This window comes from Bos indicus, chromosome 26 (assembly GCF_029378745.1).
Source record: "Bos indicus isolate NIAB-ARS_2022 breed Sahiwal x Tharparkar chromosome 26, NIAB-ARS_B.indTharparkar_mat_pri_1.0, whole genome shotgun sequence".
Taxonomy (NCBI): domain Eukaryota; kingdom Metazoa; phylum Chordata; class Mammalia; order Artiodactyla; family Bovidae; genus Bos; species Bos indicus.
Genome location: NC_091785.1, coordinates 8571451 through 8592071, shown reverse-complemented (window position 1 = coordinate 8592071; position 20621 = coordinate 8571451). Strand labels below are relative to the sequence as shown.

At 39.8% G+C, this 20621-nt stretch overlaps 1 protein-coding gene across 7 annotated transcripts in view; it reads right to left on the bottom strand.

Moving 5' to 3' along the window:
* A1CF (APOBEC1 complementation factor) overlaps positions 1–20621 on the bottom strand; it is a 102765-nt gene that overhangs the window by 15434 nt on the left and 66710 nt on the right. For all 7 annotated transcript variants that reach the window (XM_070780423.1, XM_070780427.1, XM_070780426.1 and 4 more), the window contains 3 exons: positions 16175–16339; positions 9615–9712; positions 986–1259 (listed from right to left, as the gene is read on the bottom strand). In XM_070780423.1, the coding sequence (XP_070636524.1) occupies positions 986–1259; positions 9615–9712; positions 16175–16339 (537 nt within the window). The remainder of the gene's footprint in view (positions 1–985; positions 1260–9614; positions 9713–16174; positions 16340–20621) is intronic.

Below are 20621 nucleotides of genomic sequence, written 5' to 3'. Positions count from 1 at the left end.
TCCTGAAAAATAGTAAAACACAGTAAGATAATTGTTTCCACAGTAATCTGGATATGCCCCTTGCTTCTAGTCAAACCCAAGAATAGATTTAAGTACACAGTTTGTTGTTGAATTGCCCAGACTGTTGTCATATTTGGAAGACAGAATTGAGATTCTGTTGGCATTGATTCCTAGCAGAACCATTCTGAAGGATCCCATTAGGCAAAATCAAGACAGTTTCTTGAAAAAATGCTTTCCTTATCTTTGATATTTTTGTGAAATAACTGAGCTCAGAGAACTGCTTGAACATTTGGAATTCTCATAGGATTCAGTAGGAAAGATTTGTTTGGCAATGAGATTGAGAGTTGTTTATTTATTTATTTTTTCTATCTGGACTTTTACTATTTAGTTCCCCATATCCTGGAGAAACAAGTTGATTTCCCTAGTAATGTGGCTTTTTGGAAGGCATTGTACATATTTCTCAGGGGAGGTCAGAGAACAGCATCTCATGTATCTGTTAGAATATATTTATGATAATTTGGGATTTATATGTGGACACGATGGCACTGAGTCACCATCCAATCCCATGTCTTGAAATGTGAGGTGGTTGGTTTCCACTGAACAATACTGCTCCCATGTGAAAGTTTTGTAATGAGTCACATATGTTTGTAATATGGTAGTACAATGACAAGGAAGAAACTAGTAATTGTAGATTTGAATTTTAGTGTGTGCATATTTTATGGGCCTATGCAGTGATCAAATGCATACCTTAAATTCATTTACACTGTATTCTGACCAAGTTTTTCAATAACCAGTTGTAATGTGAAAAAAGATTCCTAGGAAAGGAAAAATATTAATGTAATATTTGATTTTCAATAAGCAATTTTCCAGTTCTTTTCTCCCAGTAGACTCATCCAATTAGACATAACTTAGACACAAGTCTATTGCAATACACATAATTTGAAATTGCAGAGCTTCATCTAAGACAAGAGCTGATTAATGTTACCTCTAACAGAAGGGGCCCGGATAATGGCCCTGTTGCCAAGATGTCCTTTGGTGGTTGGGAAATGAAGGCTGGGAATCGCTGTGTAGGCCTGGGGGGCATAGAAGACAGGCGCTCCAAGGTAGGTGGTGGTGGGATCATAAACATGGCCCAAAGAGTAGGTATACTCTCCCTGCAACATGGCGCCCCTTCCACCCGTTCCTCGGGTGTACCTAACGTAACTGTCCTTGTCCACTGGTTTGGCTAGGGTCACTTCAATGGGGGACCCGTCCAGCACCTGTTGTAGACAGTAAGGAAAAAGCATGTGAGAAGATATGAAGACAACCAGGTGTGGCTGAGTCCTAGTAACACATCTTCTTCTAAGGGTTAGTCTATTTGCTGCTATGTGTACTCTTTCACTTATCTGTTTGAATAGAAAATGTTGCCTGTCACGTCAGTAAACAAAGGATGTTGCAGCCATCACGTTACAGCTGCCCCCAGTGGTGACCTCGAAGGAACTCAGGATGGGAAAGAACAGGACACTGGCTCTAGATAGCTGAGGTGCATATCAAAGGAGTGATTTCAGTGAGCCCAGACTCTTGCATCTTCCCATACACTGAAAAGTGCTAAATTCCTTAACTTGAGATATCAGGTTTTCTTTACCAGGTATCTTTTGTTGTTCTAACTACCTGGTCTTTGTTGCAAAACTTCTATATATCTGGCTCCTCTCTTACCTCTTCAGAGTAGTCCTTTATAACTATTGAGAGGCTGTCTCCCAGGCTGCAAGTCCTCAGAATATCCTCAAAATGAAACAGTTCTCAACTTGTAGGTTGTGTAATTTTTCCAGTCAACATATGCATCATCTTTTCATAGGTTCTTGTTTTGTGTGCCAGTTGAGTTTTCCCTGAATGGTTTGTTGGTAAATTGCATATAATCTGTCAACAGGCCAATAATTGGCCACTGCCTATTGACATATTAGTTACAAATCTATTAACTGAATACAGTTACTGAGACAGAATTATGTAATATTTTTATGGGATGTATTTTAAAATACATACGTATATAATTACATAATTCTAAGAAATTTTAGGTTAATTATGGGTGGAATATAATCTCCAGTACCTAGCACAGTGCAATGAAGATGAAAGGAGATCAATAAAATATCTTATCAATTGTTCACACTTTGTTATGGGGAGCCTAGTCAGGCCTTTCCAGTTGCCAGCCAGCTAAGTGTCTTACTCTTTGGAGCTACATAATAGCTGAGCTTGTACTGGAAAAGAAGAGAGGCTTAAAAGTAGGACCCTACTTAAGGAAGTGAAATCACTGAGTACTGCATTTGTCCTCTATAGATATTTACTTAAGAAGCAAACTTTTGATCTGCTAAACAAACAGGAATAGCAGGTCAGTACTAAAGTTTCTCAAGTCAGGTGCTACTTAAAACTTGTCTTCAAAAATTTTTGAAGTGGTTCTTTTCTGATACAACTTTTTTTTTACATTTTGCAAACAGATCTGGATGATGAAAATAATGGCCATGTGTAGATCTACAAGTGTGATTTGCTTTTTTATGTGTTGTTTGCATACATAAGAGACAAAGATGGCTCTCAACAATTACTTGATACATTGATATATTTACTATCAAGAGACAAGGTGTTTTGAGGAGGCGTAGCTTCTTTCAAATAAGAATATTATTTTTTTTAATAAAGAAAAGAATTATTAAGTGTTCTTGCAAATATTCCCTTTCACAGCAGCTGATGATTTCATGGGTGATTCAGTGGTTCCTGGATCACTGATGTCTGCTGGACAAAGTTCATGCTTTATGATCACCCTGATCATTTGGGATCAGCCTCTTGTTCCTAGTTACATGTAGGAGATACCCCTCGTCCAAGGTAAGGAGCAATGGCTGCACTTTGCTGGAGCAGCCGTGAAGAGATACCCCACGCCCAAGGTAAGAGAAACCCAAGTAAGATGGTGGTTGTTGCAAGAGGGCATCAGAGGGCAGACACACTGAAACCATACTCACAGAAAACTAGTCAATCTAATCACACTAGGACCACAGCCTTGTCTAACTCAATGAAACTAAGTCATGCCTGTGGGGCAACCCAAGATGGGCGGGTCATGGTGGAGAGATCTGACAGAATGTGGCCCACTGGAGAAGGGAATGGCAAACCACTTCAGTATTCTTGCCTTGAGAAGCCCATGAACAGTATGAAAAGGCAAAATGATAGGATACTGAAAGAGAAACTCCCCAGGTCAGTAGGTGCCCAATATGCTACTGGAGATCAGTGGAGAAATAACTCCAGAAAGAATGAAGGGGTAGAGCCAAAGCAAAAAGAATACCCAGCTGTGGATGTGACTGGTGATAGAAGCAAGGTCCAATGCTGTAAAGAGCAATATTGCATAGGAACCTGGAATGTCAGGTCCATGAATCAAGGCAAATTGGAAATGGTCAAACAAGTGATGGCAAGAGTGAATGTCGACATTCTAGGAATCAGCAAACTGAAATGGACTGGAATGGGTGAATTTAACTCAGATGACCATTATATCTACTACTGCAGGCAGGAATCCCTCAGAAGAAATGGAGTGGCCATCATGGTCAACAAAAGAGTCTGAAATGCAGTACTTGGATGCAATCTCAAAAATGACAGAATGATCTCTGTTCATTTCCAAGGCAAACCATTCAATATCACAGTAATCCAAGTCTATGCCCCAACCAGTAATGCTGAAGAAGCTGAAGTTGAACGGTTCTATGAAGACCTACAAGACCTTTTAGAACTAACACCCAAAAAAGATGTCCTTTTCATTATAGGGGACTGGAATGCAAAAGTAGGAAGTCAAGAAACACCTGGAGTAACAGGCAAATTTGGCCTTGGAATATGGAATGAAGCAGGGCAAAGACTAATAGAGTTTTGCCAAGAAAATGCACTGGTCATAACAAACACCTTCTTCCAAGAACACAAGAGAAGACTCTACACATGGACATCACCAGATGGTCCACACCAAAATCAGATTGATTATATTCTTTGCAGCCAAAGATGGAGCAGCTCTATACAGTCAGAAAAAACAAGACCAGGAGCTGACTGTGGCTCAGACCATGAACTCCTTATTGCTAAATTCAGACTTAATTAAAGAAAGTAGGGAAAACCACTAGACCATTCAGGTATGACCTAAATCAAATCCCTTATGATTATACAGTGTCAGTGAGAAATAGATTTAAAGACCTAGATCTGATAGATAGATTGTCTGATGAACTATGGAATGAGGTTCGTGACATTCTACAGGAGACAGGGATCAAGACCATCCCCATGGAAAAGAAATGCAAAAAAGCAAAATGCCTGTCTGGGGAGGCCTTACAAATAGCTGTGAAAAGAAGAGAAGTGAAAAGCAAAGGAGAAAAGGAAAGATATAAACATCTGAATGCAGAGTTCCAAAGAATAGCAAATAATAGTTCCAAAGAAGAGATAAGAAAGCCTTCTTCAGCGATCAATGCAAAGAAATAGAGGAAAACAACAGAATGGGAAAGACTAGAGATCTCTTCAAGAAAATTACAGATACCAAGGGAACATTTCATGCAAGGATGGGCTCGATAAAGCACAGAAATGGTATGGACCTAACAGAAGCAGAAGATATTAAGAAGAGATGGCAAGAATACACAGAAGAACTGTACAAAAAAGATCTTCACGACCCAGATAATCACGATGGTGTGATCACTGACCTAGAGCCAGACATCCTGGAATGTGAAGTCAAGTGGGCCTTAGAAAGCATCACTACGAACAAAGCTAGTGGAGGTGATGGAATTCCAGTGGAGCTCTTTCAAATCCTGAAAGATGATGCTGTGAAAGTGCTGCACTCAATATGCCAGCAAATTTGGAAAACTCAGCAGTGGCCACAGGACTGGAAAAGGTCAGTTTTCATTCCAATCCCAAAGAAAGGCAATGCCAAAGAATGCTCAAACTACCGCACAATTGCACTCATCTCACACGCTAATAAAGTAATGCTCAAAATTCTCCAAGCCAGCCTTCAGCAATATGTGAACTGTGAACTTCCTGATGTTCAAGCTGGTTTTAGAAAAGGCAGAGGAACCAGAGATCAAATTGCCAACATCCACTGGATCATGGAAAAAGCAAGAGAGTTTCAGAAAAACATCTATTTCATCTATTTCTGCTTTATTGACTATGCCAAAGCCTTTGACTGTGTGGATCACAATAAACTGTGAAAAATTCTGAAAGAGATGGGAATACCAGAACACCTGATCTGCCTCTTGAGAAATTTGTATGCAGGTCAGGAAGCAACAGTTAGAACTGGACATGGAACAACAGACTGGTTCCAAAGAGGAAAAGGAGTATGTCAAGGCTGCATATTGTCACCCTGTTTATTTAACTTATATGCAGACCACATCATGAGAAATGCTGGATTGGAAGAAACACAAGCTGGAATCAAGATTGCCAGGAGAAATATCAATAACCTCAGATATGCAGATGACACCACTCTTATGGCAGAAAGTGAAGAGGAACTAAAAAGACTGTGAAAGTGAAAGTGGAGAGTGAAAAAGTTGGCTTAAAGCTCAACATTCAGAAAACGAAGATCATGGCATCTGGTCCCATCACTTCATGGGAAATAGATGGGGAAACAGTGGAAACAGTGTCAGACTTTATTTTTCTGGGCTCCAAAATCACTACAGATGGTGACTGCAGCCATAAAATTAAAAGACATTTACTCCTTGGAAGGAAAGTTATGACCAACCTAGATAGCATATTCAAAAGCAGAGACATTACTTTGCCAACAAAGGTTCGTCTAGTCAAGGCTATGGTTTTTCCTGTGGTCATGTATGGATGTGAGAGTTGGACTGTGAAGAAGGCTGAGCACCGAGGAATTGATGCTTTTGAACTGTGGTGTTGGAGAAGACTCTTGAGAGTCCCTTGGACTGCAAGGAGATCCAACCAGTCCATTGTGAAGGAGATCAGCCCTGGGATTTCTTTGGAAGGAATGATGCTAAGGCTGAAACTCCAGTACTTTGGCCACCTCATGGGAAGAGTTGACTCATTGGAAAAGTCTCTGATGCTTGGAGGGATTGAGGGCAAGAGGAGAAGGGGATGACAGAGGATGAGATGGGTGGATGGCATCACTGATTCTATGGACATGAGTTTCAGTGAACTCCGGGAGTTGGTGATGCACAAGGAGGCCTGGCGTGCTGCGATTCAGGGGGTTGTAAGAGTCGGACATGACTAAGTGACTGATCTGATCAGACCCTACTTTTTAGTAGCAGGAATCAGTATCAAATATCTTAGGTCAAACACACACAGAGAGAGAATTCAGCTCATATTCTACCATATTATATTGATGTTGATGTAATTAGAAGAAACAGACTTGGAGTATTAAAGAAATACCTTGAATGTAATTCTTTGTCTTTGTTCCTGTCTTAAGAAAGATAAGATACCTAAATAGGTCTGTACTTACAGGCACTTTTATATCAAGAGATGTTTTGATATATATATCAAAACATTCTATATCAAGATGATCTCTTCTATATCAAGAGATGTTAGCGACATGATTCTTTACTGAAAAGTTAGATTTCTTACTGTAATAGACTTTGTCCTGCATGCCTCTGCTCCTTTACAGTGTTCTAAACCAAGTATTGTATTTACTTATTTTGTTTAGGTGTTTCAAGGTCTAGAACAATATCATATTAACCTGTATAGCCCCAAGCCCAGCGAGATTTCTTCCTCATTGTAGACATTCACAGGTATTTGTAGAATAAATGAATAATCACGTGCAAAGCTCAGTTCATCACCTTTCTGTCCAAATAGGTTTCCCTGCCTGACTTCCCTAACATCATTATCCTGGTTCTCTGTATTGAAAACCTAAAATGACTCATCCTTCTTTCCCACCGCTCTATCCAATCAGTTCCTGGATCCTTTGAATTCACCCTGCATAGTTCTGTGTAGAGCTTTCTCCTACATTCCATTCTCACCCTCATTCAAGCCCTTATTTCTTCCCATTTGAGTGACTTTAATAGTTATTTAACTAGTTCCAATTACATCTCTCTCCCTATTCTATGAAACTTCAATTCTTAATAGGTTGATTTCCCTAAATTGTTAATGGGATCATTACTTCACTGAACAAAAAACTTTAAAGCCTCACCTTGTCTAATAGATTAAATATAAATATCCGTATGGATACTTAAAAACTTTCATAGTTCTAGGCAAACTTACTTTTGCTTTTCCCATATCACATTACAGTTAAGTATTATTATAATATTTAATATATATATTTAATAATAACATTGAATGTGTATTTAACTATATAATACATGTATACATTGTTATAAAAATATCCAGCCATAGGTTTCCCTGATAGCTCAGTCGGTAAAGAATCTGCCTGCAGTGCAGGAGACCCAGGTTCGATCCTTGGATCACGAAGATCCCCTAGAGAAGGAAATGTCAACCCACTCCAGTATTCTTGCCTGGAAAGCCCTATGGACAGAGAAGCCTGGCAGGCTACAGTCCATGGGGTAGCAAGAGTCAGACACAATTTAGTGACTAAACCACCATAAATATGCCAGCTGCAAAAATTGGAAACAGTTTGAATACTTTTCCACTATGATGATTCCAATGCAATTATTTAGCATTTAATTTACCATGGTCCCTTCTTTGCAAGCATCATGTATCCTCAGAAATGTTTTCAAAGTGAGAAACTAATCTATCACATTTTTTCAAAGAAATATTATTATGACACTAAATGTAATTATCAACGAAGAAGAAATAATATTTTGCTTCCTAGACATATATTTAAATATGCATTAATATTTTGCTTTCAAGTTTTCTTTTTGTGTTTTGGAGTCAGTAGTCTCCCCTACTGGAGAAGGCAATGGCACCCACTCCAGAACTCTTGCCTGGAGAGTCCCATGGACAGAGGAGCCTGGTGGGCTGCAGTCCATGGGGTTGCAAAGAGTCGGACACGACTGAGCGACTTCACTTTCACTTTTCACTTTCATGCATTGGAGAAGGAAATGGCAACCCACTCCAGTGTTCCTGCCTGGAGAATCCCAGGGACGGGGGATCCTGGTGGGCTGCCGTCTATGGGGTTGCACAGAGTCGGACACGACTGAAGCGACTTAGCAGCAGCAGCAGCAGTCTCCCTTACTATGCAGCCCCCACACCACCCTCCCCCCACAGCAGGATTCACACAGTTCTGTAGACCAGGAATAGCTCAGAAGCCCAGGCCCCACTATGTCTGAAGGCCTTGTGCAGAGACCCTCTATTTGCCCTGTAGATCCACTCCCCATTGGCTGCCAACCTCCAAGCCCCCACAGGGAGTTCTGCATGGCTCCCCTTCAGGGCTCCTGGGCCTTGCAGATTATGATTGAATTTGGTCAACGGGGAGGCCTGGCCAGAGGTTGGTGGGAGAGAGAGCAGCAAGTGTGAGCTATTTCTTCTCTTGGCTCCTTCTCTGTGAGGTGACCTTGGCCTGAATATGTCCACTGGCCAAAGTTCATTACTTTTCTCAATAAGATCTGCTCTTTACAATCCTCTCTCCTTTAGGTTTCCTGTTACTTCTCTAGTCCTTTGTCTCCTTGGCTCGAGGAGTGCACGAGCCCCAGGCTCCTGCACAGTCTCTCTTAATTCTCCTGCCCCAGGCTCATATCCTTATAGTTAGTCCCTTTGCCAACTGTCTCCTATTAGGATTTACCAGTGCAAGGCCTGGCAGGTGAAACAGCCCTGTGATCATTCTATTCATAGCAAGGCAATCCATCTTTACTGTTCTCCAATTATACTTTGCTCTTTACAAATTCTATGCCTCTGTCTGAGATTACCTCTCCTTTGCCATGTTTTGTTATTTTTTCCTTTTGGAATTCTTCCCAAGTGTCATGGCTTCTCTTAAATATTATCTTTTCGCATCTATGAAGATTTTCTGATTCTTTATAACCCACTCCTCTTTGAACACTGTCACCACTTAACCATTTTTTCTTTAAACACAATTTATCTGACTGGACTTTGTAAAGGTATTTGAGTACTTATCTTAATCCTCAGTTGACTTTTAGCCCTTTGATAAGCATCTTTGGTTTGATCCTTTAAGTATTCCAAACAATATTTAGCATGATAAATGGTTTACAGAAGATTTTCAATATTATGGGATTAATAAGTTAATGTTATACTGGTTTCTATATATAAATCATAAGTTAGAATATAATATTACTTTTTCCCCAGAGCTTACTCTTGGCAAGGTGAAGAGATTCCAAGCTTTCCAGACTTGGAATATAAAACTATAAGAGCAGAATGATAACTTTGACATCTTGTCAGATCATCAGTCTCCAAAATACTATCTTACAAAGGTTATAATTTCTTTGAAATAATGAGAGAAAACTGAAACTGGGAAAATCACCTTGGGATACTCCATTCCAACTCTCTCTTTCTAAAAAAATTGAGGGCCAGTGACTTGTCCAGATCAGCCAAAATTAGAGATAGAATTGGACATATAAGCTGCCTCTCATTGAATTTTCCATCACCCTTTTGTTCATCTTAGATGGATTAAGGCAGCCGTGTCAGAGATGGAGGAAGCCTGAGCGGGATGGACTTGTAGGTCTGTTCTCCTGAATGAAACCTCCACAACACACTTCGGTGGAATCGGTACATAGTTTTTCTTTGTGCTTCATTACCTTCCCATTTAAAGCTTTCATAGCCTCCACTGCATCTTCTCGGTTAGTGAAGTGCACAAACGCATAGTCTCGGATTTTCTTCACCCTTTCCACAGCACCTGGAAGCAGAGTGAAGGTAGCTCTCTCAGCAAACCTGAGACAGCGCTGAACATGATACACTTAAACATTCAGCTTGCAAGAATCTTTTTTTTTTGGAGATTTAGTATTTAAAGAGCCCATTGAGAATATTTCCTGTGTTCAGGTTTAAAATTCTGCATATTCAGCAAAAGATTTTGTTTGTAATTTTTTAATAACACTTATGTTCTGCCTTATTATGTATATATTTATTTATGGATTTGTTTTTCCATTTCCTAGATCTTTGAGGATAGAAGGGTATCTTTTTCAGTATATTATATAAAGGATAGTAATTTATACATGGTAAAATATTTGTTGAGTTGAACTCAATTATTGGTCATCATATATTTAGGTAATTACCTTTTTAAATTTTATGGCTCTTTCCTCAGAAAGACATCTTGACTCCTTTGATTTGTACAATAAAATTTTAGAGTTAGAAGAGACTTAGCAATAATTTAATTTTTAATTCGTCTTACCTTTATTTGTTTTCAACTTAAAGATTCTGAATCTAAATCTCTGACAAAGTAAGTGAAATTTATGAACTCACATTGCTAGGAACTAGAACTCAGATCTCTCATCTGCTTATCTCATTTGATCAAAACAAACAAACAAAAATTCTGAAAGTACATCTGAGAACCAAGATAGTTTCTTACCATGCTGGTTTAAAATATCAAAGGTTGGAAACAATGTACATATCCACTAATCCTACTAGAGGAATCTCTTTAATAGAAGTATTCACACATGTGCAAAAGGATCACGCGTAAGAATATTAATAACACTAGTCAGATGAAATAGCAAAATAAAACAACTTAATGTCCATTTTCATGAGAGTGATTAAATCTGGTACATTTGTATTAAATAATACTAAGAAGTCTTTAAAGAGAACAAATAGGCTCGTGTATACTTACATGGAAACCTTCAGAACCTGTTGTTAAATCTAAAAAGTTACAATATAGTAAGTGTAATATTATAGCATTTATATTTATAAAATCCCAACCCACATATATGTTGCACATAAATATGAATATACACACAGAAAGAGAACTGAAACGATCAAGATTGAATTGTTAATAGGTGTTAGCTCAGGAGAAGATCCTGATGCTGGGAGAGATTGAAGGCAAAAGGAGAAGAGGGCAGCAGAGAATGAAATGGTTGGAAAGCATCACCAACTCAATGGACATGAACTTGGACAAACTCCAGGAGATAGTGAGGGACAGAAAGGCCTGGAGTGCAGCAGTCCATGGGATTGCAAAGAATCAGACACAATTTAGTGACTGACCAACAACAGGAATGGGGAAAAAAGTTGGGGAGGATAAAGGGGACTTTCAAATTTTAATTTTCATTCTTTGGTGTTTTTACAAATATTTGCAATATGATATATATTCTTTGTGTAATAAAAAAACAACAAATCAACCTAACCTATTATTATGTAGAGGGACTGCTGTACATGTTGATGGACATGTGTAAAAATAAAGTTCTACCAAGATGGTTGAACTTTAGATTTTACATTTTATTATTAAAATGTCCTTGCTTACTCAATTTTAAAAATAGAACTTTTGCCTAAAGATAGAAACTTGTTTAATATTAATTTGTTAGTTTACCATGCAAATTATCCTTTTTCGGTTAGTCACTTGGGTATATTTTGAGCACTCAGGTTTTCTTCCATCCTTAGTTTCCAGGGACAACCGAGGATGGGACCCTATGCCAGGGAGGATCAGAAAAGGATATGTCTTCTCCTTTTTCCCTCTCACTGTCAAAGTTCAGTTATCTACCCTCTTAGATTCAACGTCATGAAGATAATTTGAGTTTCTACTCTGCTACAAACTGTCTTCCTTTGAAATAATGATAGGATGCTAATGTAAAAATAATTTTAAAACATTGTGATGCTTCTTTTTCCCCTCAGTATTTGATTCTTTACTTCTTATGACAGTGGTTGTACAGAACAAAGTTATATGGCTAAGTTGAGAAAATAAAGGTATTTGAGACCATGAACCATGCAGATATGTAATTAACTGCATTGCAAACGTGGTCTCTTTATTCCTTCAGTATCAGGTTGGAGTAATTATTGTGACTTAACCTCATGCTTTTCTTGGGTATTAACAGGTAAAAGATGGGCCAGTGAGGACCTCTACCTTCCCGGTCTTTGCTCCATTCACTCTGCAGTGCCATCCTCCAGCTAGTCTGTTAGCTGCCAGAGGCATCTTGGTATTGTCCTTATCTAGTTCCTGCATTTGGAGAAGGCACTGGCGACCCACTCCAGTACTCTTGCCTGGAAACCTCCATGGATGGAGGAGCCTGGTAGGCTGCAGTCCGTGGGATTGCTGAGTTGAATATGACTGAGGGACTTCACTTTCACTTTTCACTTTCACGCATTGGAGAAGGAAATGGCAACCCACTCCAGTGTTCTTGCCTGGAGAATCCCAGGGACGGGAAAGCCTGGTGGGCTGCTGTCTATGGGGTCGCACAGAGTACGACATGACTGACGTGACTTAGCAGCAGTTCCTGCATAGTATTTTGTGCACAGGGGCTGCTGCTGCTGCTGCTGAGTCACTTCAGTCATGTCCGACTCTGCGTGACCCCATAGACGGCAGCCCAACAGGCTCCCCCGTCCCTGGGATTCTCCAGGCAAGAACACTGGAGTGGGTTGCCATTTCCTTCTCCAGTGCATGAAAATGAAAAGTGAAAGGGAAGTTGCTCAGTCGTGCCTGACTCTTAGTGACCCCATGGACTGCAGCTATTCAATGAATATTCCTGGAATGAGCAAATATTTTAGTCAATTCATATTCTGTTATCATTCACATTAGTTAGGTGGCATTTCAGATGATAATAGATTTTGGTGTACTCAAATTCTACTTGCAGATATTGAAATCAGCTTGTGTTTTTTGAACAATAATGCTTAGCCACACATGCTTTTAGAAATCATGGTATGTGAAAGTGTAACCTCATTAAAAATGCAGACAGATTAGAAAGTGAGAGTTTTTTAAATCATCAAAGCTGGTTTTCTCTACAATGGTGTTTACCATATGGCTTATTTTAATATATTTCTTCTTGTTTATTGATCAATCATCATTTTGCAGAGGGTGAGGCAATAAAATATCAGTGGTCATCCATAAGACTCTAATACAGGGAATTGGAAAACAATGACTCTGTTCATTATCAATTTGTCAGCAGCAGTTGAATTACCTGAAGACAAACACATCTGCAGTCCTAAGGTGAGACTTTCAGAAGGTCATGTTTCCCAAAGTATGGTCCTCAGACCAGCAGTATCACCTTCCCCAGAACTTAATGGAAATGCAAATGCTTGGGACCCATCCCAGACCTATTGTTGTTGTTCAGTCGCTCAGTTATGTCCTACTCTTTGCAACCCCGTGGACTGCAGCATGCCAGGCTTCCCTGGCCTTCACTGTCTCCTGGAGTTTGCTCAGGTTTATATCCACTGAGGCAGTGATGCTACTGAATATGGAATTCAGGTGGGCAGGGCCAGTAATCTTTTAACAAGCCCTTCAAGTGATTCTGAAGGTAAACTGTTTTAAGAAAATCAGATTTTATGAAATGATTATAATTGGAATTTCAGCAGATACTCTTAGGCTACACTGAGGAAGAACATACATTTTCTGGCTCTAGTTTTTGTTTTAATTATCATTATTTCTCTGAATAGCAATATAATATTTTCAGTTTAATAAGGGTTAAAATAATATATTGATAATTATTTGCAAGAATATTCAGGGTCCTTTGAGGGATCCAACTTTCAATAGAATTTTTTAAAAGTTATTTTTTTGTTTCTCAAGTTTTTCTAGGTAAGTATAAACATCATTTCTACTGTAAAAGAAACTGGTTAGCTCTTTTTTTCCCCAATACAGCAGATGTCTGCTAGTCGACAACCCTCTGCAATTCGTTTTTTTTTTTTTTTTGCAGAGTGCCAAGAAGCAGCAGGCACATATCATTATGGAGTCCTAAGAGTTGTGCCACCAGCCTCAGAGAGAGAAACAGACCTGGTATTTATTATTTTCACTATAATTAAAAGGGCCTAGACACTTGTCTCTCTTCAACATATAGACTAGAAAGCTGATAGCCAGTGACTATGAAAGGAAGCAGCCTTTTAGTAGTTTCTCATTCCAGCCTTTCTGCCTCCACTCCATCCCAAAGAGTAATGTTTTAATTACACAAAATAAGTATTATTCACTATGGGAAGGAAGAAAGTCAGTGCTAAGTCATGGTGAAACGATGTTTATACATGCATGTATCAGTTTCTATGCTCACAATTGCATCGACTTCCAGATCTCCAATTTTGTGTCACTTCTCCTAAACAACCTAACCCCAGGAGTTAGGTTGCCATCGCTGTTAAACTCCTTCCACACACACACATCCTACCTGTTAGTTCTCCCCACCGTGCCTGGCACCTAGGAGCTACTGAAGAAATGACAGGTGAGTGAATGAGTGGGTGAATGGAATATGTGTAGGTCACGGGGGTCCTTGAGTTGTTAAGAACAAGCTCTTAACCAGACCTGGATTTAAGTCCAGACCCTGCCACTTTCTGGTTGTATGACCCTGGACAAGCAACTTATCTGCTCTGGGTCCTGGAAAATAATGGAAGTAGTAAGGTACCCTACATCACAGAGTTGTTGAATATACCATTATACTCAAGTAGCAAGGAAGGCAGAGTTCCTGAAGTGTGGAAAAAGACAAGTCTCTAGTGAATCTCTAAAAAGGGAGAAAAGAGAGCCTTACTAATTACCTTTAGAATAAATCATCAATTTATGCTATTCCACTTGACAGAGCAGTTAGAGTTGAAAACAGGCAACATCACTATGTGATGTGAATATTCTCAGGCAGTTTTAAGGTGATGGTATCATGGCCCATGCTTATCAACAACCTAGGAAATTCTCATTTATGGAAAGATGTCACCATAGTGATAAACTTAGACTAACATGCTCTGAGGCATGCAAATCCCACAAGATGGTCTACCAAAAAAATGGGATCCGTGGCCCTCAAATTGGGAAGTGAGTCATTCTACAGCTCCTCTTTTGGAGACTTTCAAAGCAAATTAGAAGGTTAAGAACTATGATAAGTCCCACAGACAAACACATTTTTAATTTCACTGAATTTGGTGTTAACAAACTTATTTGACCATGGATCCCTTTTAAGAGTAACATGTATTGATAGTTTATAGAATGAGTGTTCTGCAGAACTGGCTTTGAGAAATACTTGTTTGGACATAGTTTCTTAAAATGCTTTACCTTCTCAGTGTTGCAGTTCCTATATGAGGAAAAAGAGATAGGGAGTCAATCTCATGGCTTAAAACTGACAATGAAAAATATTGACAAAATGAAGAGTAATAAATTCTCCTCCACCATCCTTTTGCTTTTCTATTCCCTCAAATCAGTTTTCTAGAACAAACTGTTACTTCCTTTCTTATGTATCTAAAGTCATAATCATATTCCGTTAGACCAGTGGTTCTCAACTGGGGGCAATTTGCTCTCCCAGGCACAAAAAAATTCTAGAGACATTTTTGGTTATGAAAATTACAAAACATTACATTCTGGAATCCACAGGACAGACCCCCACAGCCAAGAATTATTGGCCAAAAATGTCACAGATATTGAGGTTTAGAAACCTGCATCAGATCTTTAGTTACGGCCATGCATTCATTACCACAGTAAAAATTTATTGAGCATCAACTAAGTCCCAGGCACAGAAATAGGAGCTGAGGAGACAACAAAAAAAGAGCTCATGGAACTTATAGTTTGGTGAAGGAAATATGTATTAAGTAATCACACAGCAACATGTAAAATTATAATATTGATAAATGTTATAGAACCTTACGTCCACATTTTCTAATCCAAAGGTAGAAATATAGTTTGAACATTCTGTATGTGATTATGAGAATGATAAGTGAAAGCCATCTTATTTAAAGTTAAGGGAAGTCAGCTCAAGCATCAGATCAGATCAGATCAGTTGCTCAGTCGTGTCCGACTCTTTGCGACCCCATGAATCGCAGCATGCCAGGCCTCCCTGTCCATCAGCAGAAAAACACCAATACAGTATACTAACGCATATATATGGAATTTAGAAAGATGGTAACAATAACCCTGTGTACGAGACAGCAAAAGAGACACTGATGTATAGATCGGTCTTATGGACTCTGTGGGAGAGGGAGAGGGTGGGGATATTTGGGAGAATGGCATTGAAACATGTATAATATCATGTATGAAACGAGTCGCCAGTCCAGGTTCAATGCACGATACTGGATGCTTGGGGCTGGTGCACGGGGACGACCCAGAGGGAGGATATGTGGAGGGAGGAGGGATCAGGATGGGGAACACAGGTATACCTGTGGCGGATTCATTTCGATATTTGGCAAAAGTAATACAATATTGTAAAGTTTAAAAATAAAATAAAATTTAAAAAAATATTTTGAAAAAGTGATCTTGTCTGGCATGTCCTACCTGGTTTAATATTATTGAATTCTTTCTCAATCATCTCTTCTGAGGTAGACAGCATTAGGTTTCTAACGTACAGGATTTTCACTGAGGACATTGTGTCTTCATCAACTTCTACTTCTGGTTCTGCCCAGTCTACTGCAATAGGATGTCCCCATAACTGAATTCTTCCTGTTGAGAAAGATCAGATATGATTAATTACATAGAAATTAGGACATCACCGCAGTTCATACTAAAATGGCCTTTTAAATTGAACCTTGAGATGTTGATTGAGCAAGAACACTAATATTAAAAGAGGTGATGGTTGATCTTTAAAGGTATTTCAAATAAGAGCTAGCTAGAAGCGAGTTCCGGGCTTCCCAGGTGGCGCTAGTGGTAAAGAAACCCGCCTACCAGTGCAGGAGACATGAGGTGTGGGTTCAGTCCCTGGGTCAAGAAGATACCCTGGAGGAGGAAGTGGCAAGCCACTCCCATATTCTTGCCTGAAAAAATCCCAGGGTCAGGGGAGCCTGGCAGGTTACAGTCCAGAGGGTCACAAAGAGTCGGACACAACTTAGCAACTGAGCACACACACACAGAAATGAGTTCTGAATGACAAGTGGCTTATTATAGTGGTTGGGTATAAAGGGAACTAGAACATGATGTGAAGTGGAACAGAAAGGAGGCAGCAGATGTCATGTTCGGATCTTAGAACAGTTCTCACAGGGTGGAGGTAGTCACCGAAGACGGCAAAAAGGGGAGAAAGGGAAAGAATGAATTTGGGGCTCAGACATAGAGTCTGGCTTCATGAAGCATTAGAAAGGTCACTAGAGTCTTTGTGATCAAGTACCACCACAGAACTGTCCAAAAAAATGGCGCATGTGAAAGGCGTGTAGGGCTCAGGTACATTCTCTGTCCCTTACACTCAGAGCTCTGATCAACAGGATTCTCTCCTAGTTCTTTGCCAGAACATAGAAAAAGTTATTATGTTTCCAAATTAGGATAAAGAGCAATGGTAGAGTCTATGATGGGAAACTGAACTCCTCTTAAAAAGGTAGCTGTTATCCTACATAGATTTTTGTATTTCTATAATTGTAATTAATTGAGTGTCTTGCACTCTACTGTATGTTTCCCATATTCTGTCTCAAAGTGACGTCTCACAGTAACTCTGTGGGGAGGGGTATGACTTTCTCAGTTTTACAGAAAAGGAAATGAACTTTTGAGAGGATAGGTTGCCCAGATCCATTGTACTTCTCCATGCTCCCTTTTGCTTTTTATTACTCAATCTTGTACCCTATACAGTGAAGTGGTAAGAGGAGAGTGAGGATCAACTCAGTTTCTAAGTTTGATTGAAATATGTTTATTTTTTATTAGTTTTGGAACAAGTTAATCCTGGAAGCAATAAAAAGTGTGAGAAAATAAAATCAGAAATCCTCAGTACTGGTAAGAGTTTAGTTGTTTAAGTATTACATGTTTAAGGCAGTTATTGTCAATGAAAATGTATCTTTTTATTCTTTAAAAAGCAGTCAGTGAAAGCATCTGTGGCATTGACATTCTAAAACCCAAACAAAAGATAGAGGCAGCCTAATGAGTCAGCCAGTCCTGGGGAGGCTGTTTCCTACTCTTCCCGTCCTTCCTTGCATCCTAGAGGATAGTTTCGTCCATCACTCTCTTTCCCCCCTCCCTTCCAATCCCCTTCTGTACCTCCCTCCCTTTTTATACCATTCCCTTCCTTTTCTATGCTTTACATAGACTTTGCTAAAGGTCTTACCCCAAGATCCCTAAGGTTCCCAAGTGACTCTGTTTTCTGTAGCTCAGTGGTTCTTAGTCTTGACCCCACAGTAGAAGAGCTTAAAAAAACATGGGTTCTACTGAATCTGCTGGACTCAGCTCCTTTCTACCTGAAGGGATAGACTCTTCAATTTTCAGAATTTTTTGAGTCAACTGATGTCACCTTGGTAGCTTGAAATGAGCCGCAGTGGGAGTGTTAACACTAAGGAAATCCCAAAATGCTACAACAGAGGCTTTTGATTTTCCCCTGGGAATTGCCTCATCTCTGATCCCAGGATCCTTCTTCCAAATTCTGATCTAAGTGGCCTAGTCTTCAGGATTTTGAAAAGCATCTCAGTTAATTCATCCAAAATTGAGAACACTATTCTAGCTCATTGACTTTTGCCTACCAAGACTGAAACCACATTAAGTCATTCACAAGCCTGAAGATGTGGAAAAGGTGAAAATGGATAGAAGTGAGAGGGGATGCAGGAAACAGCGATTTCCATTAACATCCCTGTGAAAGTCAGTATTGGAAAGTGATGTCTGAATATGAACTTTGAAGTCAGACAGGTTCCATAATCAGATCAGTGATCTTGGCTAGGAAACAACCCTTCTAGCTTCACCTTCCTCATCTGTAAAATTGGGATAATAAAAATATCTACTCATTAAGGTTGTTGTGAAGACAAAGAAGATGATGCATGGAAGGGAGAATTTTCACTTTTAAATGATAATTCAATAATGTACTTTCCTCTTGATACTTTTTGGTGGATTTTGGAGATGTATAGTTTATAAAGAATATGCGTTCTTTGAGTCTAATGTAAATGGTGTCAAATTAGAAATGATTTTTTTTTTAGAATCTCCCTTGTCCTTTAGAAGAAAACAGTGTACATTGTAGACGCTTAATAAATGTTTCTATCCTGAGTCATTCCCCAGGTTTTCCCATATCTCCCATGCAATTAAATGGCTAATATCATTAGTTGATGGATATAGCAGTGGATTACAAAATTTGGTGCCACAGTAGAATTACCCTGAAAACTTAAAAATATCAGTGCCTCAAGGCTACTCTCTGCTTCCAGAGAATCTCTGATTAACGATTGATTTGGATACTGACATTGTTTAAAAACCTCCTCAAGGGATTTCCCTGGTGACTCAGCGGTAAAGAATTCACCAGCCAAAGCAGGGACACGGGTTTGATCCCTGGTCCAGGAAGATTCCCGCATGCCACAGAACAACTAACCCTGTGTGCCACAGCTACTGACTGACCCAGCACTCAGAAGCCTGTGTTCTGCAACTACCGAAGCCTACATGCCTGGAGCCCATCCCCTGCAATAAGAGAAACTACCGCAGTGAGAAACCCGGGCATCGCAATTAGAGAGTAGACCCCGCTCGCCACAACTGGAGAAGGCCCTCATGCAGCAGTGAAAACCCAGCACAGCCATCAATAAAACACATAAATCTTAACGCCTTCTTAGGTGATTCACATTTGTAGCCCACCATGGACAATCCTTGATTTAAATGACCAAATCTCAAGCTTGAGGTCTCAGGGGCAGTTGCATTCTGGCAACCTGTTATAAATGCAAACGATGAGACCCCACACCAAACCTGGGGTCACAGAGAGTCTGACACAACTTAGTAACTAAAAAACAACAAAACAAACCACATCAGACCTACTGAATTAGGAGCTCTGGTGGTGGGGCCTCCAGCACTGCCCTTTAATAAGCCCTCCAAGTGACTCTGATGGAGACTAAAATGGAAAAAGCAGTCTTGGAAGTCTTTTTCAGAGCATCCTCAGAATGCTTTGATAAACTCTGCTCAGTGCATCTTCTTTACTCCACATATGCCTCAGCCAAGATGCAGTGTCAGGAGAGAGTTGCTACTGTTGATAAGGTAGGTGGGGGAGAGGGAGAGTCAATACACCGCTTTAGACCACAGTTTTCTCTCTGTCTCAAGTCTGGATCAATTAAGAAGGAAACGCTTCTTGTGGTCCTTGCTTATGTTTCTGAAAGATCTCCTTATCCTTTCAAACCAGGCTCTCCTGAGGATTGCCCATTACTGAAATCCTGTTTTGTCATTTAACTGGTGAGGTCCAAATGGGTAATAGATTTTACTCTCAGGCTTTTGTAGAAATAAAACAGTTTGCTCTGACTGGCTTATTTGCCGCATCTTGTTAGTCTGCTGCTGAGGCACTCTGATTTAAATCCAATCTGACTGAAACTCCAATAGCTGAGGCCAATTAAAGGGTGGGAAGCCTCAGATAATGAGGAAATGAGGAGCACCTGGAGAGAGTGGGGCTGCCTCTGTGTTGCTGCATCCTGGCCAGAGAATCATGGGGAAGAGTCAGGATCGTGGGTTGAAGCTTAACATAGAGAATTCTTGCAGCCTGAGTGCTCAGCCCTGACCCAACAAGTCGGCTCAACTCAGGTAAAGACAGAGGCTTTTTCTGCGACTCGTGTGCTGTTTTCTTTGAAGAAAGGAAGCTGATGGAAGTTTTAATTCCCCAGGAACACTGGTTGACTTCTGAAAACCCTTTCTCCTATTTTGGATTATCTTTCACTGTCATTCTCCTGCTACCCCTCCCAAATGTTTGTATATATCTGTACAGGTAATAAAAGAGGAAAATAATTAGTGTGGGCTGAAACAGTGTAAGGCTGGTTTCTTCATAAAAGGATGGCTAAGCTGGGCCTTAGAATCAGTGAGTCAG